This window comes from Parasteatoda tepidariorum, chromosome 3 (genome assembly GCF_982258835.1).
Source record: "Parasteatoda tepidariorum strain Cologne lab strain chromosome 3, Ptep-v5.0, whole genome shotgun sequence".
Taxonomy (NCBI): Eukaryota; Metazoa; Arthropoda; class Arachnida; order Araneae; family Theridiidae; genus Parasteatoda; species Parasteatoda tepidariorum.
In genome coordinates this window covers 121321165-121344577 of record NC_141757.1, presented here as the reverse complement: position 1 = coordinate 121344577, position 23413 = coordinate 121321165, and the positions used below count along the sequence as shown (strand labels likewise).

The following is a 23413-nucleotide window of genomic DNA, read 5'->3' as shown; positions in this document are numbered from 1 at the left end:
CATGTACTATCCGGTAACTACTCTCTTCATTAATTTTGATCTATGTAAAGTTGAATCTTGTGGAAGAAAATTGATTTTTGAGCTATCAGCTAACTTTTTATAGGTTAAAATGAATACAAAATACTATTACAAACCGCACAAGTCACTTCTGACCGAGAGAAACACAATAAGCTCCTTGCGTTCACACTTTTTACATCAGTTTCTAGAAGAAAATCACTAACATACCATTTTAATTTATTTATTAAGATAACTTACGTAAAATTGACTATTGACCAAAAATAGCAAATATTGTGCATGTGTATATGAAAGTTTGAAACAAAAAAACAAAACAAACAAAAAACAAAAGAGAAAAGTTTCTATTTAAGCACATACTCGTTTTCCTCTGAAACTTATTTTTGATCATCTTTTTTTATGCTTAATCTCAGGTCTATTCCGAGCTATCATCCAACAGTAGTCAGTGAGCATGTTCTTGTTCCATCTTCCTTGATATATACGCTCCATATCTTTGATATCTTGATGGAACCTTTCCCCTTGTTCTTCGTTGACTGCTCCTACATTTTCGGGAAGAAGTCTACATGTGAGTGAAGGAAATGCATTTCTACACTCATGGAGCAACCCAATGTTTTAAATTTGTCCAGCATTTTCATTACAATTTTCTTATAATCAGGATCCTTGTAATTACCCAGAAATTCACTGAGGACATCTTTGAAAGCAACCCAATCTTCTTTTTCCGTCGATGTCATGTTAGTCTCAAATTCTTCATCCTTCATGAGTTTGTGGATATCTGGACCGACAAAGATTCCTTCTTTCAACTTGGCTTGGGAACTTTTTGCACAGGTATTTGAAGCAATCGTCATCTTTTGGAACAGCCTTGACAAACTGCTTCATTACACCTAATTTTATAAGTAGCGGAGGTAACAATACTTTTTCAGATAAACTAAGCTGTTTCGAATAACGTTTTTTGCGCCTGGGTCAAGATTTTGTCTTTTCGGCCATTCTTTTTCGACCCAATGTTGAGTCTTGTCGCGGCTGTCCCACTCACTAATGAAACATGGCAACTTTGTAAATCCACCTTGTTGACCAAGAAGCATGGAGATAACTTTCAAATCATCGCAAATGGTCCAACTGTGGTCGATATATTTTATTTTGACCAGTACGAGAGCCAGGTTTTCATAGAATTCTTTTAAATATACTTAGTGTCCAACTGGTACAGATACATACTGGCTCCCATGATGAAGAAGAACAGATTTGAGACTTCTTTTAGATGAATCTATCAGTCTCTACTCATCTTTATCGCAGATGAAATTAAATTTGCTCATCAATCCAGGAACATCAAAACAATAGACCAACTTCTTCTCTTCATCAAAGTACTTAATAAATTCCTTTTCACGATTTCTGTACCAATAAAAAGATGTTCCTTTGGCCAATAAATTTTTTCTTTCAGTCTGGAGTCTAACAATTCAGCTGCCTCTTTAGCAAGGTCAAGATCTCTAGTCAGATCATTAAGTTCAACCTGAGAGAAGGGATGAGGTGAACCAGCTACAGATGACTTATAATCGATATCGGAGCCTTGAACTTCTGGATGTTCCGAGTTTGAAGACTCTGAAGAGATGATTGGCAATTCAGTTGGGGGCAAAGGCACAGGCACATCAGGTCCATGAGGAACGGGGCATGGCTGATGGAATGCTATCAGGATAATATATTAGCCTTCGATTTTTCCGGTTATACCCACGAACATGGCAGGAACAAAAATAACAGTCATCAAAGTGCTTTTTGGGCTCCCTCCACCTCATAGGAATTCCAAATCGTAAAGCAGTGAAATAAAGTTGTCTTACATAGTCTGTAATGCTCCTCATGCGATTTTTAATAACACTACATTCCCCGCATTTATAATAAAAGTCATCTGGGAAATTTTCACAATGTCTCGAACTCGAAGCTATGTTTCACGAAAAGTAGAGAAAAAAGCAGACGTTAAAATGACTCCCTATTACGCTTGCTAGTGTTTCTGAGAGGTCAGAAATCTAGATAAGAATTCTTGCGACGCTATTGGTAAAGAGAGATTGTGACAGAGAGAGGGATGGTGACAGGAAGTAGTCATAGAGGGGTACTTTTGTAGATTTAACTAAAGTAGAATGCTGGTCTGTCAAGAAGGGAGGAAATTGAAAAACGAAAACAATTTTTATGGTAAATGTTCATAAAAATTCCAGTAAAATTGAATTTTTAAAAAAAAACGTGACATGATAGAAATTTTTCATTATTATTTTCCATTTCAGCACCAAAAAATACATTAAGTTCAGCTATCAGATCCCTTGTATTTTTTTCATCGCAGGCCTGTGATAATTAATTAAACTATTAGGTCAGCTTTGTTGAAATCAAAAGTGGGTTTAAAGGACAAGTAAGATTATTGGGCTTAGGTTAATCAATTAGATCAGCAATCTATAACTGTGAAGATGTCTGAAACACCTTCATTAATTTTTTTATTTACTTTCACAATATACTTCTGACTTTCTTTTTTTTTAAGACATGCCAAAGCTAGTTGTAAACTGAACTTTTAGACAAAAAGCAAAAATTTGCCTCAGTTCAATTTGTTCAGCAACAGAAGACACTGCTTTTCCCTCTTAGAAAAAAACTGAGTTTATTATACAGGAGGCAGGAACTAGCAGAACTCGTTACAACTTCGTTTCTGAATCTGAAGATTAAGACAAACGCTTGCATTAAAAACGAAATTATATGGAAGCTCCATCTATTATGTATTAAAAACGTAGTCTATTTATTTATAAAAACGTCTCTATTTAGTATTAAAAACGTAGAACATATTAAAGAAAAATTTCGAGTAGCTCGAACAAAATTAGTAGGAAATTATGTGTCATACGTACCTGATAAACTATTCTGTCGAACAAATGGGAGTTTAGTGGGAGATGGAGGAGGTACAGGCTTAATTTCCTGTTGCACCTGCTGCTTGACTAGAGAAGTTTCACCCCTGCTAGGTCTCCGAATGAGTGATTCCTTGGGTGGTGGTTCCTCTTCCTTCTGATTCTCAAATAACGATCTTTGCTTACTCACCAAGGAAGGTCTGGCTAAAAAAAAATAATGATCAAAATTAACTTTTCCCTTTGGTATATATTTCGAAAGAACATTGTGGTATAAATGGTTATTGTCAGCCAATATAGAAGGAGTAATTATTCTGAATTATTTGTAAAGTCAGTTACAAATCACGCTACAGAGAAAATGTAGTATCAGTCACAACCGCACAGAGAAAAATGCGTAGCCGTATTATTATGCGTATTTGTATTATACAGTGTATTAAACAAGCATATACATAAATAAAAAAGTTGTAAATTTTACAACCTTATTACAATATCAATTATTTGGCTATTTTCGGCGTAAATCATAAGAGCTTATAATACTTTGTGTATTTTTTGTGTTACACACTTTGTGTATTTTTGACGTCACGTTATTTACGTTACTTTGTGTATTTTTGAGAAAGAAAAAGCCCCTTAGCACACTTCAGAATAGTTATTTGCTTGTATTCAGAGCAAAGATAGTACGTCGCAAAATGAAAAGTTCACTAGTTGTCAATTACCACAAATGAATGGCATGTAACTAGCGTATATTTACTGTGTTTTGTTTGAAATCAAAGCACAGTGATTTTTTAAAGCTAAATTAGTAGTTTAATATCTTGGGTATAAACAAATACGTACTACCACTTTTTTCATGTGGGTATTTTTCCTACGGACCACATTATGGGGACAGGCATTAATGGGTAAATTAGACACCCTAAATGCTATTGCACCATTAGAATTTCAGATATTGTTTCGAGCCACAACCACGTAATACAGGTCAAATCCCCGCAGTAGCTGTTAAATTTCTACACTGCTGTCGGCTGTCATGAATCTTTGTTTATAGAAATCATCTGCATGGTTGATGGAAGAGCTGCGAGTAATGTAGTTGATTACAATACTAACTCAACAAGATCGGATATATTCATGATTACTTGCAATCAAGATCAGATGTAATCATAATTACTAATAATCGTAAACCATCATTTTTCATCATTATGATTAATATTTTTATCGTAGATTATGATTTCTAATAAAGTAGAACATTCTCGCAAGAGTCCGTTAGGGCCCAGAAGGTTCCAGAATTTTTTGAACAACGGCAAGATTGTGCCAATGTGATCAGGTCACCTTTCATTCCCAGTCAAGCTGCTACCCATCGATCTGAAGCTAAGTGGGTTCCAAGCCGTCACTGGGGATCGAACCCCGATTCTTCATCGAAACAATTCGGGTTGATGAATCACAGACAATTGCCACCGCGATAACCCTTGACGGTCTTCGCCTTAATGTAAGGCAAATGTAAGTCACTCAAACCACAAGGACGAGTTTATCATAAAGCTTGATACAGGACAGGAAATTTCTTTTGTTTTCTGAGTTGTATAAAGTTTATAGAGTTGGACACTGACTGTATATATTTGTATATCCGAAGAGTTTAGTTTCTTCTACTAAAGCTTTGTTGAATTTAGTGGGGCAGGACATCAACAAATTTTATCAGAGCTAGAAATCACTTTTCTAGTTGACAAAAAAATATGGAATTATGCTCCATTTAATGTTATGGACTAGAGTACTTACTAGCTCTGTCACTGTGGAATGTAGGTTTTTCTTTCACCTCTGGAGAAGGTAATGTCTGTTGTGGAGCTGGATAATTGGGATCACTTTGCCCTGTGAGCGTCCGGTTTCTGGCATCTCGTCTTCGTCTTAAAGCAGGTGTAATGCCAGTGTCATCTGAATAATACAAAAGGCTGTCATTAATATAAACATAATTAACTTTTTAAATGTTTTTAACTTAAAGCATATATTTTGTTTTTAAGGGAGTGCAAGGGAAACTAATTTTTAAATTTATCGTCCCAGTACTTGTGTCGTCGATATTATTATTTAGGGAAAATGCGAATTTTGTTACAAATACCTATTTGTATTCAAATTCTTAAAAATAGATAATTGTCCTAAAGAAATCTCCATTGTCAAGGAGGTGAGCGAATTTAGAAGACGTAAAACGTTATTCAAAAAATACTTGAATTATAAATTTAAAATAGATTCTGTAGAGTACTAAAAGGTATACTATGCATGGTATCTTTATTAGGTTAATTTCTAGTATTCCCTATACTATACGACTTTAAGAGTAACTTTTAAGTTATACACACTTGCGTTAACAGCTTAAATTTTCTGGAAGTATGGCATATTATTTTTCTAAAAATTTATTACGAAATACTTAAATTTAAAAAAATATTAAATTTGACTCTTGAAAAATTTATTTTGAAAGCTTATTTGTTTAACCCTCTATGTGTGAAACCTTGTGTAAAATTGTTTTACAATTTCTCTCTTTCTCACTACTTTTCCATTGAATAACACAAGTAGAACAGATTTTTGTTGCATTAAAGTCTGCACCTGTATGTTCAGGCTAAATTTTTAAGATAAATTGAGAATTTTTTTAAGATAAATTGAGAATGTAAATGTGCTTATTTAATCTTTATTTTGGGTTCACAGTTTCTATATATTTAAATATATAAGTATTATCATTTTTTATTTAAAAAAAATGTTTTTTTCTAAACAATTGTAAAGGAAATAGCTTGTAACCCAAGAAAATATTACTATTTTCCTATCAGTAAAACAAAAGAGAAACACAGAAAAAGGTTTTAAACTATATCAAGAAAGTTGAAAGAAAATATAATGCTAGAAAGTATTTACATAAGTCTAAACATACCATCGATGTCCAATTCAGGCTCTTTAATAGTAGAGGAAGTCTCTGTTGGTTTAAGAGCATCTCGGCTATCTCTAAAAGATACACGTATTATAAAATGTTAAATGAAAGTTGGCTTGAAAAAGAAATTATAAAATTTGTTTTAACGTTTTTCTCAATTTTCAACCTAAAACTTCTAAATATTTTCAAAAAAAATTTTTTTTTGTCAGATTTATAAATACAAATAAGTGATTTAAATGTCAGTGATAATCATTTAAAATAAAAGGAATCAGACAATAGTCGATGGTAGATTTACCAAGACTGATTTGGCTACTGATATATACTGAAATTGAATTTCTAATGACTACTGTATTTTTAACAATTCTTTCTAAAAAGAAAAACATGAAGCGAAATGTTTTGCTCATTTAATAAACGTAAATAAGTGCAAAACCCGAAACTCTATAATTTCTGAGTTTTAATGGGACTAGTTTCGTTTTTTATTTTAAATAGTTATCAGTTTTACAAGAAATAACAAATGGCAGATGAAATGTTTAATATCTATCGCAAACTCATAAAATGGTGTGCTTCAGAGACCCCCAAGTTGACACCATTTAAAAGAACCTTATTTATAATCATGCATAAAATAATTATTATTGGATATCTACAAGAGACGTCATCTTTGGGGAAACCGGGGCATTTGTCGATTCAGAAAGCCAATCACATTCAACACATACACGGGACGTTGCTTAGAGGTATCCAATCAAATCTGATTTAAACCACATGGTTAGACATAATCACTTCACTTCTTCTCAAGCTGCAAGTAGCCAATTAATCTCTTATCACATAGTAGCCAAACTGAGATCCATCAGTTAATTGCAAGTGACGTATTAGTCAGTTCTGATATTACGGGTAGCCACTCTCCCATTGTTTATTAATTTTTATTTAATTACTTTCAGATCATTGCTTACTCCTAATTTTACAACTAGAGGGCAAGCTCATCATTAATCAAAATTATGCTCTGCTATCAAACATCCCTTTCCTGATCATTCAGTTTCAAATTTTGTTCCGGTATTCGAATTGACGTTAAGAATATTCTTCTCTTTCACTTGTTATCACCTTGTCTTTCTGAAGACCCTTCTCGACTTATGTCGTTTACTGCTTCATCATGCTGGCATAAATAAATTAACTTTACCGCGTGTATATTTATTCTTATTCATCCATGCATCCACTCTTTAGCTGCTTGAACGGAAAACGATATAAAAAATGGTCGGGTTATTAGACTCATCTGAAACCATCGAAAAAATTTGGCACACGGCATGCAAAAAATTAGCTAATATTGTTTTAGAAAGTTCAAAGAAAGCATATAAAAATTCATATCAAAAATTAAGCTGGGCAAAAAGTTTTTATCCCTCTAATGACAATTAAACGCTAATATTTTAAAAATAAGACGCTTGCCACCGTTTAAACAGTTTTTTGATCACATAAACTGATTTTGTTTTAAAATAATTTGCTCTGATCAATACAAAATTAGGGTCCCAGTGTCCATGATTATAATAGTTAACTACATCTCTTGCTAAGAAGAAAATAGCTCTAAATATAATGATGAAACTTTATGCATTTTTCAATAAACTACACGCTTTTGTAAAGGCCCGTGTTGATTCTATTATATTCACAGTCGTGGATTCGAATTACATTAGTTAGGAAAGGTGTTCAAATTTAATTTTTACGTATCAAATTTTTACTGAAGTCAATTTTAATACACTTTCTGTAGAATGAAGATTCCATTACCATTTTTACTGAACATTTATTAAGAAAAAGATTAAAGAAATTAAACTATTTGTAAAATATACATGGAGCTGAAGCTCCTTCAGATATCTTTGCATCTTCATTGGGCAACTTCTAACAAAAGTGTTCTGTAAGACAGAAAACTCAAGTCTCTTCAACATGCAAAAGAAGATTTTTATTTGGACACTTGTTATTCTCTACAATACCATTAATATTTTCCACATGCTTTGTGTTTTCTCGTTGGTGAGGAGGAATCACACCATTTGGGGGAATGAACGAAGAAAATGTTTCGTGGAACTTGCTAAACCTACCTCACGCATAAGAAGGACATAGCCACGAACAACAGCGACTGCATCAGTAGTAAAAGAAAATCAAAGAGTCTATGAAAAGAAAGCATGTTCAAGTGAAAATTGCCCCTAAACAATAAACAAATATTGTGGTAATCGACTACCGTACCACAAATTATAACTATATAACTTTTTATTTTATTTTGTAGCAAGCTGATTCGTTGATTCACTGATTAGTCTATTCTAATACCTCTCTCACTAATAAGCTCAAACGCTTATTTACTTATTCCACATATCCAATGAGGGCGAGACAGCAACGAGATGATATATTGATTCAGTAATACACCAATTCACTTATTTAACTGTACAACACTTATTTAATTTGAAAATGCACGAAATTTTGGAGATTTCAGAAGATGAAGGAATGGAGTCTTTAAGTGATTGTGAAGTGGAAAAAAGGTCGAAGGTTCATACAAATTGTGGTTGAGTAGCTTTGACAGCTGATTAAAATGTTAGCACTTTGACCGGGAAAGTTCAAATGAGTGCCGCCAGAGAGTAAAATATTTTGCCAATTGGAAGCTTGAGATCAAGAAACAAAGCTGCTATTTCCTATTTTCCATGTATAAAGCTGAAATAGCACTGAGTTTTACACTGAAAAATGGCTGATTTTTCTGACACCTCTGTTATGTTTCCTACAATGTGATAAGTGGACCAATTGGAAAATTGCTGTTATTAATGAATTATTTAGAACAAAGAGTAAATCTTTAAAAAAAGGCGAAGTAAGCTTGTTTACCTTCTAACCCATGGGGGAGCTGAAGTTTTGACTGTAGGTGAAACAGCTGGAGGAGATTTGGGAGACATAAAGGTAGGTACCACTGGCGTGGAATGTCGGCGACTCTTTCTGCGCTCTTGGCTTGTCCTCCTGCCTGATAAACTAGTTTTCTTCGTTCTGTAAGTTTGATTAGAATAGTTAAATCAGTATTCGAAATTGCGTATTTTTAAGCAATGGTAAAGAAGCTTGTTATAAAGTTTTTTATATCATAATTTCAATTAAAGTAAAGATAGTGAATCAGCGCAAATTATGTATAGATAATTGATCAGAAACTGTTGTCCGAATTTTAAAATTGTATTTTCATGGAATAAATAGGAACATTACAAACTAATCGCCTTAAAGTAGTTTGAATTTTAATACATTCATGTCGAAAACGTAAGGTGCAAACTTATGTTTCGGATAACCCAAGCAAAGTCATCCAAATCAACTGAAAATTTGTATGAAACAATATCAAGAAAATGGTACTGGCATGAACTTAATACCTCTCTGATGGTTATACAGGTCTCACGATAAATTCTAATGCTGTTTAAAAGGTTGTCAAATACTATGGGATTGTAAATCTCAGGTCTGGGGACGACAATAAATCTCAATTGACCTTTAAAGTAACTTTCAGCACTGAGAGATTTCCGGAAAGTAAGAAATAAATTAAATTTCATTACAGACATTCTCGGTGGAATTCCGATTTCAATATTTAGCTGATCATTTCATTCTCTGAATATTTCCGACCTTAACGTATTACTTGAACAGCCACAAACACTGTGGTGTTGTTTTTTCTGGGAGGGGTGGGGATCTGAAAATTCCTGACACTTCAGATCAGATAAGTCCAGTCCAGGTCTTCGCATAATATTTTTTTTAAATTTTTTTTTCTAATGACAGGTACTGAACTTTTACGTCCTTCACCTGGGAAGATTTCGGAAGTGCTGCTCATTTATGTTACCCAGTGGGCTCCTGTGAACCGAAGTCACGGAGGCGAGTAACACTAACCACGCCACACTGTCACAGATACTCGTTCGTAGGGAGGACCACATTCACACATCACACACAATAGAGGGCAACACATAGAGAGGAACATCCATTCCCAGAGCTGGATTCGAACCAGCAGTCATTGGCTGTGCAGTCAGGCACGCTAACCGCTCGTTCACGCAATATGTACCTTTGACACAGGCACAACAGTGCCTATGTTTTCTTCAGTGCCTATGTTTGCCTATGTTGTGTCTCGATTCTGTGTGAACAATGGTTAATGGCAAGTTGGCATAAAAAGAACACCATGGAAGAGAGTCACAAGGAATGCCGATTTTTTATGGTGCTGGATGGTATAATATTGAACTGCTATACAGATCTGTACATTTTTCAAGGAAGCTCCTTGACATTTCTGAGGTAAAGATCTCCGTGATTTGAGAACCTCATGAAGATTATCGTTGGTCCTCAGTTCATTTTATGTATGACTCATCACACGGAAGGACTTATCAAGGGTTACCTTACGACTGAAAATGTACATAGAGTGGAGTGTCCTCCCAGATCTCCTGGCCTGAATCCCACGGATCATGTTTGGAATGCTCTTGGTATAGCAATTGCATTTCACCACTTTTCTCAAAGCAACCTACTGGGGCAAAAACCTGCTTTAATAAAAAAACTGGAATTTATTGTCCCAAAACGATTGAAAACGTCGTGGACAACATTATTATCAGGAAGATTCATACCCCACAGAAGCCTCACTTTGCTCCATCACTATTGGAATATGAAGCCCATTAATAAAGGAGTTTATGTTGCTATCACTATTTTTGCAATATGTAGTATTTTCAAGTAAAATTTCACTATTTCTAGAGATGACAGCAAAATTATGCTTGTTCCTGAACTTTAGGACATGGCATTACATAATTACTTTGATGTCCTTCAAATACGTGGTTTAAGAAATTATTGTTGTATTGACATAAGAAGATATAAAATTTACCTTTGAATGAAAGGGGCCGTTGGAGGTTTGCTATCTCCTTCTCCATCTTCGTGTTTTAGCACTGCCTACAAAGTACAATGTTTTATAGAAAGATTGATTGTTTTTAGAAAGTTCATTGTTAATTGCTGTTAGAAATAAGAAGCAAGCCTTAAACTGTCCTCATAAATACATAATAAGTTATCTCTTATAGAAGAAAAGGAGACCGAAGTGGAAAATTTTTATAAATTTGGTTATAAAGCTTAAAAACAATCAGTTGGAACACATTTGGTGTTCTTTCTTTCTTTTTTTTAAACGAAATTCGAATGTTAATGTTCATTTTGCTTATTTCAATATATATTTTCTATAATACATTTAATTGTTAAAAACAATTTATAAAAATAGTCTGAAGTATAAGAATTTACCTTTTCACCACAAAATCTCAGTAGTTTTCTTTGCTACTGTATAATAACATGTGTTACTATACAGATGCATGTAAAAAGTACTTTATATTTTTGCCAAAATTTAGAAAGAAAATTTGTTTGATAAGTAACCGAATTATTCCAGATGCTTATTAAACCTATATACTTCCATACGTAGCATAAAGTGATTTTTTAAAAAATAGGTTTTGCTTGACTTAATTTTTTCTTTTTGGCACCAACCAACGGACTTCTGGAACACATCTTTCGAATTCGTCAATTTCAGAGTTTTGTTACTAACTTAACTAGTGCCTTTCCATATTCAGAAGACCGTTGCACACATAATTATTTTGAGTTTTTTGTGCAGTTTTTACAAATAAACGGAATAATCTTGCATTTCTTTTTAATCCATGTTTTTAGATTGATCAATAAAGAGCTGCTAAACAGTTTTTCACAGATCAGTAAAACCAAAGAAAAACCACAAAATGTAATAAACCAAAGAAGGAAATCCAAGTTGATTTTAAAGGGAAGAAACTAAGGTAAACCAAGGTAAAAAAAAAACGATGTCGATAAGGTAAAAAAACCAATGGAGTCCTGGGTAAGGAAACCAATGAAAGGAAACTAAATTAAACCAAAGAAAAGAAACAAAGACAAATTTAAGGAAAGGAAATCAAGAAAAACAATGAAAACAGGGAAAGGAAATCAAGTTGATTTTAAGGAAATGTTTGTAAGGAAATTAAGAAGGTTACCGAAGTTGGTTAATACTTTCATAAGCAATTTGTTAACCCCTTAACGATCGGTTGATTTTCAAGAAAATGGTCATAAAAGTGTCTATTTTGCCAAATACACGTATTTGATTGGTGTTAGTATCTAGTTTAAAATAAACTAACTATTTACGATTACCTCACAAATATCCTGGTACTGCTATATAGAGTGTAAAATGAGAAATAAAATGTTTTCCGGGGCAAAAGAAATAAATTAGTTTTATTCTTATTGGCGCATTACTACTGAACACTCCAGCCCGACAATATCACGGGAGCGAGAAATAGCGAGCGAAAACTCATCCCGTCATTTTCACGGGAGCGAGAAGGAAAGGGTTAACTCAATTCAGGTCAAGATGCCCGTATGAAGATGAGTGTTGTTCTGATACCGGCCTCTACAGCAGCCGTTAGTCCGAACAACAAAAAATGCAGCCGAGCATCAAAAAATGCGGGTCCTCGGGCATTAGGCCCCGAATGAATAGTACTTTCATGAAAAATGATTACTTAACTCATCTGATGCATGCATTGAAACCTAAAACCTTTCTAATGTGTAGAATTTAATACTTATTTAAATTAAGGGGACATAACATGCCTAATTTATAAATCATGTGAAATTATCAAATTAATTCAAAAGTAACAAAATTTTGCTGTTTTTAAGTTAAAGTTTAGCTTTATAGATGCAGCTAGTCAGCAGCTTACTTCATATCTTTGCAGTTGCTTAAGGAGCTCCTTGTCAGTCCCGGCTCTACACAAATGGAATTGCACCACTTGTTCCATCCCTTGCTCTTCCAATGAATCAACGAAATCAAAGTAATCATCTTGATCAGAAAAACCATCTGCCAACTATTTGAAAAATATATATATTTCGTAAAAATATTAATGTCCGCTATCTTTTATACAACAATCAATAACATCGAGACAATTTATACAATACTTGTCAAATTTTGAAATTGATTATACGATATCTACATAAATTAACTGTACAAGTAACTAAAGTTGTCACAAATATATGTTTCAACAATTCATGTAAAAGTATTCATGTTTAAAATAATTTTATAACCGTCGTTGAACAGCCGACCCAATTTTGAGTTTATGTCAACAAATTTTCAACTCGGTAGCTTTGTAATTTTTTAATCTAATCTAGAGGATAAGGGAACTCCTGTATCAAGCATTGGGAGTTTCCGCTGTTATTTTAGGGGTTGTGTTTCAATAAAAATAATAAGTGCATTTTTAAATAAATAAACTGAACGTAATTCTAAATAAACAATAAAGCTATAACCCTTGAAAAAAATCCGTAACATTATTTAAAGCGCAATTTGTTTTTTTCGTGCAGTTAAAACAAATTTTTAACCTAACATAAAATTTGAGACATTTGTAATAGTTTTACAATAAGCTGTTGTACTAAACGAGTCAAACATTCAAACTAAAAAGATTTTTTTAAATACTTTTTTTGACCAGAACTTAAAAATAAATCTTAGTCTTCAATTACCTTTTAGCAAACAATAAGTTACGAAACTTTTTCAATTTTCTATTGTAAAGTGATTCATCTATTCATTGATTCATCTTCTAGTTGGTCCGCTCTCTAATTTCCTCTTTTTTTTATGTATTTTGCTTTGTTGGAGTAAAAATGTTTTGAAAAAATATCGTTTTTTTCTCTTCATAATATTGCGTGAAATTTGAGTATACGTATTTGAAGGAATTATGGAAATTTAGTAAAAAATCACCCCTTTTTCGGAAATGATAATTTTAAATCAAATTGTTTGATTAGTATTATTTCTATAGTATTGTCACTTTACAAATTTTCTGTTGGCGGCATAATATATTGAAATATTTTATTTTCTAGTAATGTTTTTTGCTATTGTTTTTTTTCACACAAATGAAGCTCTCTTAAACAATTTAAAAACGCAACTTACTGTCAATGGGAATAGTCGGTTATTATTAATACTAATCGGTCAATATTAATAATAATCAAATAAGCCGGTTAAAGGGAATTTAACACATTAACCGTTAATTATTAATAATAACCAATGAAGTTTAGTCAAAGTTATTCCTTTACGTTTTTGTTCGGGGATATTTCCGTATCGTGATCTGCCCCCCCCCCCCCAACTACAATCACCAAATTGATTTTACACTGGAAAAATTTGAAAAATAAAACCATGTATGCCCGGAGGTGGTTACGAGTAATACCCTTCGAGTGGGTCTTTTTCTGTGATATTTGTGATAAATCCGGTTACTTTTAATACTAACCGGTCAAAATTAATAATAACCGGATTTATCACTTTAACCATATACAAAGAGCCATGTCCCAATGCTATATAAACCGTTTAATCACATCGACAAAACTTCATTGGTTATTTAACCGGTTAAAGTGAATCATTTGCGATATTTCTAACTTTGATCAAAAGAAGCGTTTATTATTAATATTGATCCTTTAGTATTACCGGATTTATTACTTTAACTGTAACCATTAGAAACAAGCTCTTCTGTTTTAAGGAATCAAAATTCATAGTAAAACTTCTTTCACTTTGTAAATCACAATTGATTGATAATCGATATTTAAATTCTTACTTTGTTAATAAGGGTCAAGCAATAAACTAGTAATTCCATATCGAGATTGTCTTTTTCTTTCAGATGTTGCATCACGTTGTTCCATAAACGATTTCCTGAAGACAATACAAATTATGACAGTTATATTACAAGTGCTCATTACTCTAACTAGAGGAACAATTTTTTAAACTTTTGTAATTTACAATACTAAAAATGTGTACAAAAATCCTTGGATTTGACAGGTGTCATAAACATTTTTAATGTGATATCTTGTTGAATTATGACAGTTCTTACAAAGTAGTTGACAAATTATATAACTTGATATCTTCTTGATAGTTGAATTATTACAGGTTTTACAAGGTAGTTGATAAATTATGACAGTTTTATACAAGCGTATTACTCTTTACTCCAACTAGAGAACAATCTTTTAATCTTTGTAATTAGCAATACTAAAATCTCTGTGTTCATCAGATGTAATGAACATATTGAACGTGATATTTCCTTGATAGTTGAAAATTAAAATAATATTTATTTAAAACAAGCCTTGTTCTCCTGTCATATTTTCAAAGTAAATAAAGGATTTAAAACTACTTTCGTAAAAATTTATTGTTATATACTAGATTCAGATTGTTTTTGAAGCTTTTAATTCCTACTTATATAAGATTTTATTTAAATAATATTAAATCTATATATTAATAGGCTAGCAATATTTTGTCTCGCTAAAAACTCCCAAACTACGCAACAGAATTAAACAAATAAGGCGTCGTTTTAAAGATATTGTTATGTAAATGTGCAATAAGGTCTTAAATTATAAAAATTCCCTATAATTAATTAATAAAATTAATAATTTAGTTTCAACCAATGAGAATTCAGCAAATCATTTTTCGGGTGGTTCGCATAAGCATTGTTTCCGTAAGCATCGTTTGATTTAAAGCATTTCTGAATTAATATATTGATAAACAAAAATAAGAGTGGATAAAAAGAAACGGAACTGAATTTCTTAAAAAAAGAATTCAATATCTTTAGTTCCTTTGATAAATTTTTAGTTTCATGATAAATTTTTTGTTTCGTTACAATAGAATGGCAATGGCATCATGCGAATATTCAAACCAAAACAAACGTGCGAATATTCAAACCAAAACAAACTTTCTGCAAACAATTATTTTGATTTGAGATTTAAAACGATATCTTAGTTATTTAGTTCTATTTTTATTTATTTAGTGCCTGCTGCCTAAATAAAATGCCTGCTATCAGGCGTCGAAATATCTCTGGCAGACGTCAGAGAAATGAATGGCGGAATTCTAAACGGGAAAGCATTTCTTATTGAGATATATTATCTGCTACAGCTCCAAATTTTTCAGCTACATGAAGAAAGGATAATCAAATTGTGAAGGGGGCAGAGAAGTGTATAAATTTCATTAAGTAATTGATCTCAATATCTGGCATTTTTATTTTAAAATTTAAATTTGTTAAAATGTTTTTATAAGATTGCGAAGCAATATGCAATGGAACTGCGAAGCAGTTCTGGGGGTTGGCGAGCGTAGCGAGCAGGGGGCGGAGCCCCCTAGTATAATATATTAACAAATAATAATAAGCAAAACAGCATCACGCCGAATGATATTGAATGCGGTAAAACTTTATCCTGATAGAATGTGCTAAAAACGTATTTTACTTATAACGAAAGGAAGGGAAAAAATTGATAAATAAAAAATGAATTATTATATGTCTTCTAATTTTGTGCATGATTTCGTAGCGTTGCTCAGTATTAATATGTTGATTATTATTTTTAAGGGAACTATTCTAACTGGAAAAATCTCGTACCTTTCAATCTATCGACAGTCGTGATAGCATCTCTCAGTAGTATCGCATTACTCGGTACGTATTCTACAAACATGAGTTGCAACTTGACAGCCAGTTTCGATACCATTCGATACTGAAAAAAAGCAATGCTTTTCACATACATTTTTTTAAGAACATCTCTACTTTCGCATGAAATGTTTCAAAATTTATATTTTACTTTTAAAATTGATTGAAAGATGTTAATAATTTAATGATATCAATGCTAAATTTGAAATTGAAATGCAAATATTTGAATGAAAATATAGAGATATTTTCATCAATTCGGAAACAAGTATTTCTGAATTTACAGTATTTTAATAATCATTTACCAAATTTTATAAAAGACATCAAAAACATACAAAGTGGTGTTTACAATTGAAACAAAAATTGAACCTGTAGGAAAATTCTATCTTTTTTTACAGTTATTTTATAACGAAAGAAAAATGTTTTTCCTCTTTCTTTAAAATAGGTATTTTAATACTAATAATTCTAAGACTAGAATGTTTACTCTTATTGTTTTTTTTTTCAGCAATCAAAGCATTTAAAGTCTTTTTTCATTATTATCTGTAAATCAGCTGAAGAGTTTGAAATAAAAATTAACATATAATTATACAAAGGAATCCTTTTTTGATAAAAATTAATTTGATATTTCAATATTTTGTTAATTTGTATAGAACTTAAAATTGATTTTAAGAAAAAAAAACTTACTTTTACAAAAATTTTGTTGAGTTCAGAGTTTTTGTGTATCATTATAGTGGAAAATATTTTGTGTAAATTTGAAAGCAGATTACTTTTTAATCGGGAAAGAAATTTTCCAAAATCAAATTTGTAAAGTTATTTTGTGTAATAAATAGAAATTTTAAAAACCTAACTTTTAAATAATTTTTAAAACTTACTTTAGATGCAGTCAGATTATACAGCCATATTAAAGTTTCAGTGTGTTCCATTATACCTTTCATGCCATCTACATATAGCATTACTTGACCGAGAGCTGAAATTGGAATTAAAATAGCAATTAAGTATGAGTTTTTTAAAACAAAAATCCCAATCGAAGAAAATTGAAAAAAAAAAGAACACTAAGCATCAAGAAGAATAACAAAAATAGGTATAGGTATTAGGAGAAGCAAAATTGATATTTAAGTGTGGAAAAAACTAAAAATATATAAAAATCAGACTCTGGAGAAAGACAAGATTATGAACATCAACGAGTTGAAATGTTTTATCCTTCGTCCTTTTTCGCTTCCTTTCCTCTTAGGCTCCACTAATAAACATGTTTTATGCTTTTAATCCAATTTTCCACTATAGGGATTCATTTGATTTTGATGAAGCTTTTTTTACTTAAAGATTAATCGCTTAGTCGTTGTGGTGGATTCTAATACCAAAGCTTGGGCAAGGGTTCGATTACCCATGCTAAGGGCCGAGTGTCTGATTAGATAATAATTATCTTTATGAAATCCAGACCGTAAGGCCCATTCCCAGACATTAGAAGACTCTACAGCAACTGCACCAGAAATTGCGGACTCAGCGATAGATGTTCCTGAGTCACACTCAAGGAGTCCTGAGCACCACCCGCAATGAAAAAAGTAGAGTGAGAAAAATCTCGCTCCAAGTCAGCAGACACAAAATCCGGCCGACACACCTCCGATTAAATTGTGGTAGTGTAGCGTCTGATTCATTATTACATTTACTCCGATCGTGCCTTGGTTTGTAAATCAAAATTAGCGTAGCGCTCGGGTGTTTTCGAAAAAGCACACGGTGTTGGGCGGTTGGGGAACGTGGTAAGGAGGTCAGATGTCTATGACTACCATCTGCAGTATTATCTAAACTGTGGTAGTGTAGTGCAAGCATGCGTCACATATGTCTTCGGATAATTAATAGGGATGAACCGTTGCCAATAGTCTATTAGTGTAGCTCAAGTGCAACGTGATCAACTGTAGCAAACCAAAGTTAAATATTAATTTGTGATTCTCAATGTGTATATTTATTTTTACTTTTCTTGACAAGCATTCTAAAAATAAACATAAAAGACTGTTTTTACGGATCATCCAACATAGAAATAAACATTTTTAGCCTTTGAAAGCAATGAACCCACTTACCTCTTAAAATATAATTCTGATAACTGTGGTCAGATTCGTTCCCGACTTTGACAAGAATCGAAAGTCCATCGGATTCAATAAAGGCTCCAACCAAATCTTTGTCATCCTGCAAATCACCGAGAATACTTTTAGATGAGTGCAGACTTTAATTACTTGAAAATTCAACCATGGCGATAACATCATGACCATTATCGATAGTGATAAATATAAAACACTTTATTGTCGCCAGTCATATCGCCAACGATTATATCATGAATATTATCGATAATCTCAAAAATTGGAAACGATAATGTCGCGAGTATTATCAATAAAGATGATATCGTGGTCATTATCGTCAACATCACGAGTGAGTAATTACTGATAGCGATAATTATTGAATATGATTTGGGGTTAGGGAAATATTATAAATAGTAATATATTGAGATTTACTGACAATAAATCTCTCAGTACTAGCTTTAAAATCTTTAAGTACATGATGAATTATTTAAAGTACTAAGCCCCCTGTTCGCTGCCTCTCACCAAACCCGGTGATTGGTGTATTCCTGGCAGAAACCAGTTTTTATACTGAAGTTGAAATTATTTACTTAACATACAATATGTAATACTAAAAGAAATTTTGTTACCTCTTCTTCCCACTAGTGTAAATATTATTATCCATCAGTATTACAAGTATTTAGATCTATTGGTGAACAGAAGTAATTTTTCTAAATAATAATTTTTGTAAAATAACATTTATATTGTTAAGACATTGTTATAACATTACGTACTGTTCAAACAAATTTAATGAGTTCACAACCGTAATTTAATATTTTCACTTACCAAACGGGCGGATATATTAAATACTAAGCTGATCGTTAAGTTTTAAGTCATTAAGTTTAACTGTAATTTATAGCAGTATATTAATGCTATTTGAAAAATAATAATAATTGTAAAATGGTTAATAAGATAAGACCACCTTCCTAAATAACTTTATCTTAAATTGTAGGGCAGAATTACATTATAATAATAATAAAAAACAGCAACACTTCTCTTAGTTTTAAACTCTTGAATTAAAAACGTAAATAACTTTAAATTAGGGATACAAAAATATTTATTACGACTTTTTTTAGTTTTATGCCGATGACAACCGAAACAATATGGAAATGAATGAGGAAAATTTCCGGCCAATAAAATTCTATGGACAACAATGGAAAACTGTGATACCATCATTAGATTTTTATATATAGTAAGAAATTATCATACCTGGAAAACTTGTTTCAATGAAAAAAGTGTTCGCCTTAAATCTCTATTTTCCGTCGTTTTGAGCTTCTCTGAAACGGGAGAAATAAAAATTAAGTTTTTGTTTTCAATAATTAAAATTATTTTTTTTTATATATTTTAGATTCTTTGCAATATCTAACGACTTAAAACCCACTTTTGCCTAGCGTTACTTTAAAAAAAATGGTTTATTTTTGAAAAAAAAAATGGTATTAGATATACGCAGTATTCATTTCACTATTAGGAATATTTTTTTACGAAAAAGCTAATTCTGTATTTACTGATATATTGTTAATATAGATTTTTGTTTGCATCTAAATTCAAGTGCTTTTTGAAAGCTAAAGATAAGAGAAAAAGAATAGCAGCTTGGTATACACAAATATGTAATACCATTTTTTTTTTCAAAAGGTGTTTTTCATGTTTGCGCTTTAGAACTGATGGGTTAAACAAATTTCGACATCGTATTTATATTTCCTCATTAATGAAAAAAAAATATTACGGATGAAAATATTACTAAAAGAACTGAACTTATCTCTCAATTTTCTTATTTCACGCTGCAACGAAAACATGCGCTATAGTACATTCAATATTTTTTTCATGAATTGCAAAGGAATTCACAGTTTCGATAAATTAGTCTTGATATAGTGAGTGAATGAAGGAAGAAAAGAACGGAGGAAGTAAGTGAATGCTCCTATCAGAATACTGAAGTAACAGAGAGTGAGCGAATCAGACGATAAGTGAATTTGTTATAAATAAATGAAAATGTTTAAAAAAGTTTTGCATTGGATGGCAACTTAGCATTTATAAATCTGTTCACCCTGCGATTATTTGATATGCCCGGTTTAATCCTTTGTGTATCATAGTGGTTTATAATTATTTCCAGTAACTTTCCAGTTTATACGCGGTATTCATATTAATAATTAAAATATTAATGAAGAAAATTTCGAATTGAGGCTAATTCAACAACAAATTACAAATAAAAATATCTTTCAATGAGGTATGCATTAATTTATAAACATAAATTATAAAATCATACCAATTAGTGCAGTAGCTTTTGATACAAGTTGATTTGACGAGGAACTTCTCCGTCTGAAATTAAACATAGAAAGGAAAAATGCTAAAAAAAAGATTTTCTACACCATAGAGTAATTTTCTAGTATAAATCATATTGAATAGTACGTTGATATATTGGGAATCATATTTTAAAAATTCTTGAATGCAATGAAGGAAAAAAATAAGGCAGAATGACAGCTGTATTAAAGTCCTCAAAACCAGTTTGATTGTCCTATGAAAATTAAAGGTCTTTTTATGAATCGTCTTTAACCACATTTCATTGCGTTCTATTTCAATCCACCCCAATTTGCTTTTTATTATACTTTCACTCTAATTGAGCTCGATAGTGATTCGTCTAATTTTCTTCGTTGATTTTTGCTTTTGCTGTTAGTTTGAGGTCACAAGTGAGTTCACTTCACTTTTAAACATGAATCTCAAAATGCATATTGAGAGAGGTGTGGTACGAAACATCCTGAATATAAGTTCATAATTTAGGAACTCAATAAAAAAACTAAGTCATAGGGCATAATATTTCACTAGCATTAGTGTAAAGTGTTCTATAATAATAACCCCTAATATAGAGTTTTAGAATCCAAGTCAGAAGTTAAGAAAAGCGAGAATACACCTTAGGGTCCTCGAAATAATATTTAAATGAGGGAAAAATTAAATCTAAAGAGTCACATCCCAATATGGAAGATTGCTCGATGATATTTAATGGTATTTTTAATTCAAAATTTTAAAAAAAAAATTCATATGTGATTTTCTTTGTTTTCTCTAGCATTCAAACTAGTTTTGGTGTTTTTAGTTCTGCCTTCCTCAGTAACAATTCATTAGATTTCCATTGCATTTTTGTTTTTTCTTTAGTGTTTTGTAATTATGCATAAACGTGTTTGACTTATTTTCAGCATACATTTTAAGTATCTATATTAATAGTGCTCAATATGTAACACTGTGTGAGCAGGGTGCTCCGTATAGACAGCACTCAATATGCATTCTTAAAATCCTCATCCAAAAAGGATGCAAAAATGTATAAACAAGTATAAATAATTAATATTTAACTGAAGAAATAGTTAAAACGTTATCGAAATCTGATCAATTACAGTAGAGGAAGGCAGATGTAATAAATATCGAAACAGTTTTAATTGGAGATTGAAACTTGAGGGTTTTTAGAATAATCGTCCTCAACTCCTCTCTGTGTCCTTCCGCAATCAAACCTGTCTTGTTGATTGAATCCACATTCCAGTTTCTAAAGTATTTTTTGTTTGTATTACAATATATAGTATAGTATTATTAATTATTAATATGCGATGCCGAATATATATGCCTTTTGGGTTCTTAACAAGGATTCGTGAAATACATACTAAGAGTGCTCTTAACATACTACCCTCCATAACGTAGAGATCCTACCTTATTTGTTTCTCCATTTATACATATAATAAAAAATTCTTTCTCAAGAAAAAGATGAATAAAAAAACATTAATATTTTTTTAAGTTCGATTAGCACCATTAAATAATAAAAATATACCTGTTGTTATCTACATATGTTCCATTTGTTAAATTTCCAGTTTTAACAATTTCGCATTCTTCAGCCTGTAAAAGAATATAGTTGAAATGAATTATAGTGAAAACAAATGATTTTAGCTTGTGTTTCTAACGTAAAAGAATGAAGAAATAACTGTTGTATTTACTACTGATATTTGTGGTCACAACATCTGCTTTTTACATGAATCACAATAACATCATCATCTGCCTATTCTTATAGTGTCATTGTCTTTTATTAGAACACTTTATTTCGTATCTAATATGTTAATATGATGTTAGATAATTAATATGATGGATGTAGTATCACGTTAATATGATGCTATAATAAATAATATAGTGTCCTAAAATGCTATTTAAACAAATAAACTCGGAAACTCATAAGTTTCTTTTTTTTTCTTCTTTATAATCTCTTTTTAAGGATACTTCAAAGATTCCAGTACAAGCTGGCAGACTAAATATCGTAGCCTTTTTATGTTCTAAAACTTACTTAAAAGTATTTCTTCCCCCAATGTTTACAGTAGAAAAGCGTTAACTTGACTAAAAATTCATTAATAAGCATTAAAACAAACTGAAAGAAAGCGAGGCAAAGTACGATTTTTTATCTGGGCCTACTACTCTCCTACCATAGATATAAGTGATATTTCTTAATGTCGAGGGAATTTAAAAAAAAACGGCTTATCAATCGGTTTATGTTTTGCAATAAACTCTTCATATATTTTGTAAGACGTGAGTCAAAGGATTTTTTAAAAGACATTAGATAATTTATACACATTTAGAAACAAAGTTTTCGAATGTTTGAAGTCTATAAGGATATAAAAGTGTACAATTTGTAAATGGCACTACAACTTTAATTTCTAAATAATTGAATTATATGTCATGAAATATTAGCGCTAATTTTCAAAAGTAAAAATGACTTGCTTAGATTTTTTTTTCTTCTATCAATTATTTTCTCATTTCATTACGTTATTCTGCTGGCTGTCAATCGCTAACTTTTAGAACTCGTAATTGCTCGTCCACTCTTTGATTTACAGAGCAATTATTATGAGATTTAAGCGTAATTTTCATTTTGAATTCACATTTTTATAACAACTGGATATTGGGTTAGTTCCTTCATACTCTTACTGGTTTGTCATATTCCCACTCTAATAATCTGTGACATCCAGGAATGATTATGTGATCTCATAAATCATCATCAACAGACCTTCTCCGTGACATAATATTTTTGATCACAACACTATTTCACCATAATATTTTATCGTCATATAGTGTTAAATCCTTAATAATCTTACCGATTTGTCATATTTGCGTTTTAATATATGCCATTCAGACATAAAA

The 23413-nt window shown here is 31.5% G+C and overlaps 1 protein-coding gene across 1 annotated transcript in view; it reads right to left on the bottom strand.

Annotated features, from left to right (window-relative positions):
• LOC107455789 (FH1/FH2 domain-containing protein 3) overlaps positions 1-23413 on the bottom strand; it is a 148733-nt gene that overhangs the window by 24625 nt on the left and 100695 nt on the right. The window contains exons 13-25 of the mRNA XM_043052061.3: positions 22062-22126; positions 20520-20572; positions 19469-19536; positions 18227-18332; positions 17027-17121; positions 16113-16224; positions 14313-14407; positions 12444-12587; positions 10589-10653; positions 8599-8754; positions 5758-5828; positions 4629-4781; positions 2877-3077 (exon numbers count right to left, since the gene is read on the bottom strand). Of these exons, the coding sequence (XP_042907995.2) occupies positions 2877-3077; positions 4629-4781; positions 5758-5828; positions 8599-8754; positions 10589-10653; positions 12444-12587; positions 14313-14407; positions 16113-16224; positions 17027-17121; positions 18227-18332; positions 19469-19536; positions 20520-20572; positions 22062-22126 (1384 nt within the window). The remainder of the gene's footprint in view (positions 1-2876; positions 3078-4628; positions 4782-5757; positions 5829-8598; positions 8755-10588; positions 10654-12443; positions 12588-14312; positions 14408-16112; positions 16225-17026; positions 17122-18226; positions 18333-19468; positions 19537-20519; positions 20573-22061; positions 22127-23413) is intronic.